The sequence below is a fragment of the Geospiza fortis genome, unplaced genomic scaffold (genome assembly GCF_000277835.1).
Source record: "Geospiza fortis unplaced genomic scaffold, GeoFor_1.0 scaffold4, whole genome shotgun sequence".
Lineage (NCBI taxonomy): Eukaryota > Metazoa > Chordata > Aves > Passeriformes > Thraupidae > Geospiza > Geospiza fortis.
This window is the reverse complement of record NW_005054475.1, coordinates 1,172,048-1,172,422: the sequence shown is the minus strand read 5'-3', so window position 1 is coordinate 1,172,422 and position 375 is coordinate 1,172,048. Positions and strand designations below refer to the sequence as shown.

At 60.3% G+C, this 375-nt stretch overlaps 1 protein-coding gene across 1 annotated transcript in view; it reads right to left on the bottom strand.

Annotated features, from left to right (window-relative positions):
* Positions 1-375, bottom strand: part of PAX7 (paired box 7) — a gene marked incomplete at its 5' end in the record, with an annotated part of 151,422 nt that overhangs the window by 146,535 nt on the left and 4,512 nt on the right. The window contains one exon of the mRNA XM_031062982.1: positions 180-314. Within this exon, the coding sequence (XP_030918842.1) occupies positions 180-314 (135 nt within the window). The remainder of the gene's footprint in view (positions 1-179; positions 315-375) is intronic.

Genomic DNA, 375 nt, shown 5'->3' with positions numbered 1-375 from the left:
GTTTTTTTTGTTTTTTTTAATGGATAATTGATCCCGAGCAAAGCACCGACAGCTCTTCCTCCTCCTGCCAGCCCCGCTCCCCGCAGGGATTTTTTTGGGAAGAGCCAAACGCGGCGGCTCTGGAGCCACCCCCGGCGGGCAGGGCCGTGTCCCCGCTGTCCCCCCCGGCGCGGCGGTACCTTTGTCGCCCAGGATGCCGTCGATGCTGTGCTTGGCCTTCTTGTCGCCGTCCTCCTCCTTCTTGTCGCAGTCCTCGTCCTCCTCCTTCTTGCCGAATTTGATGCGGAGCACGCGGCTAATCGAACTCACTAAACCTCGGACAGTCAAAGGCAGAAAGGCGAGTATAAGCTGCCTGCGAGGAGTGGGGACGGCCGG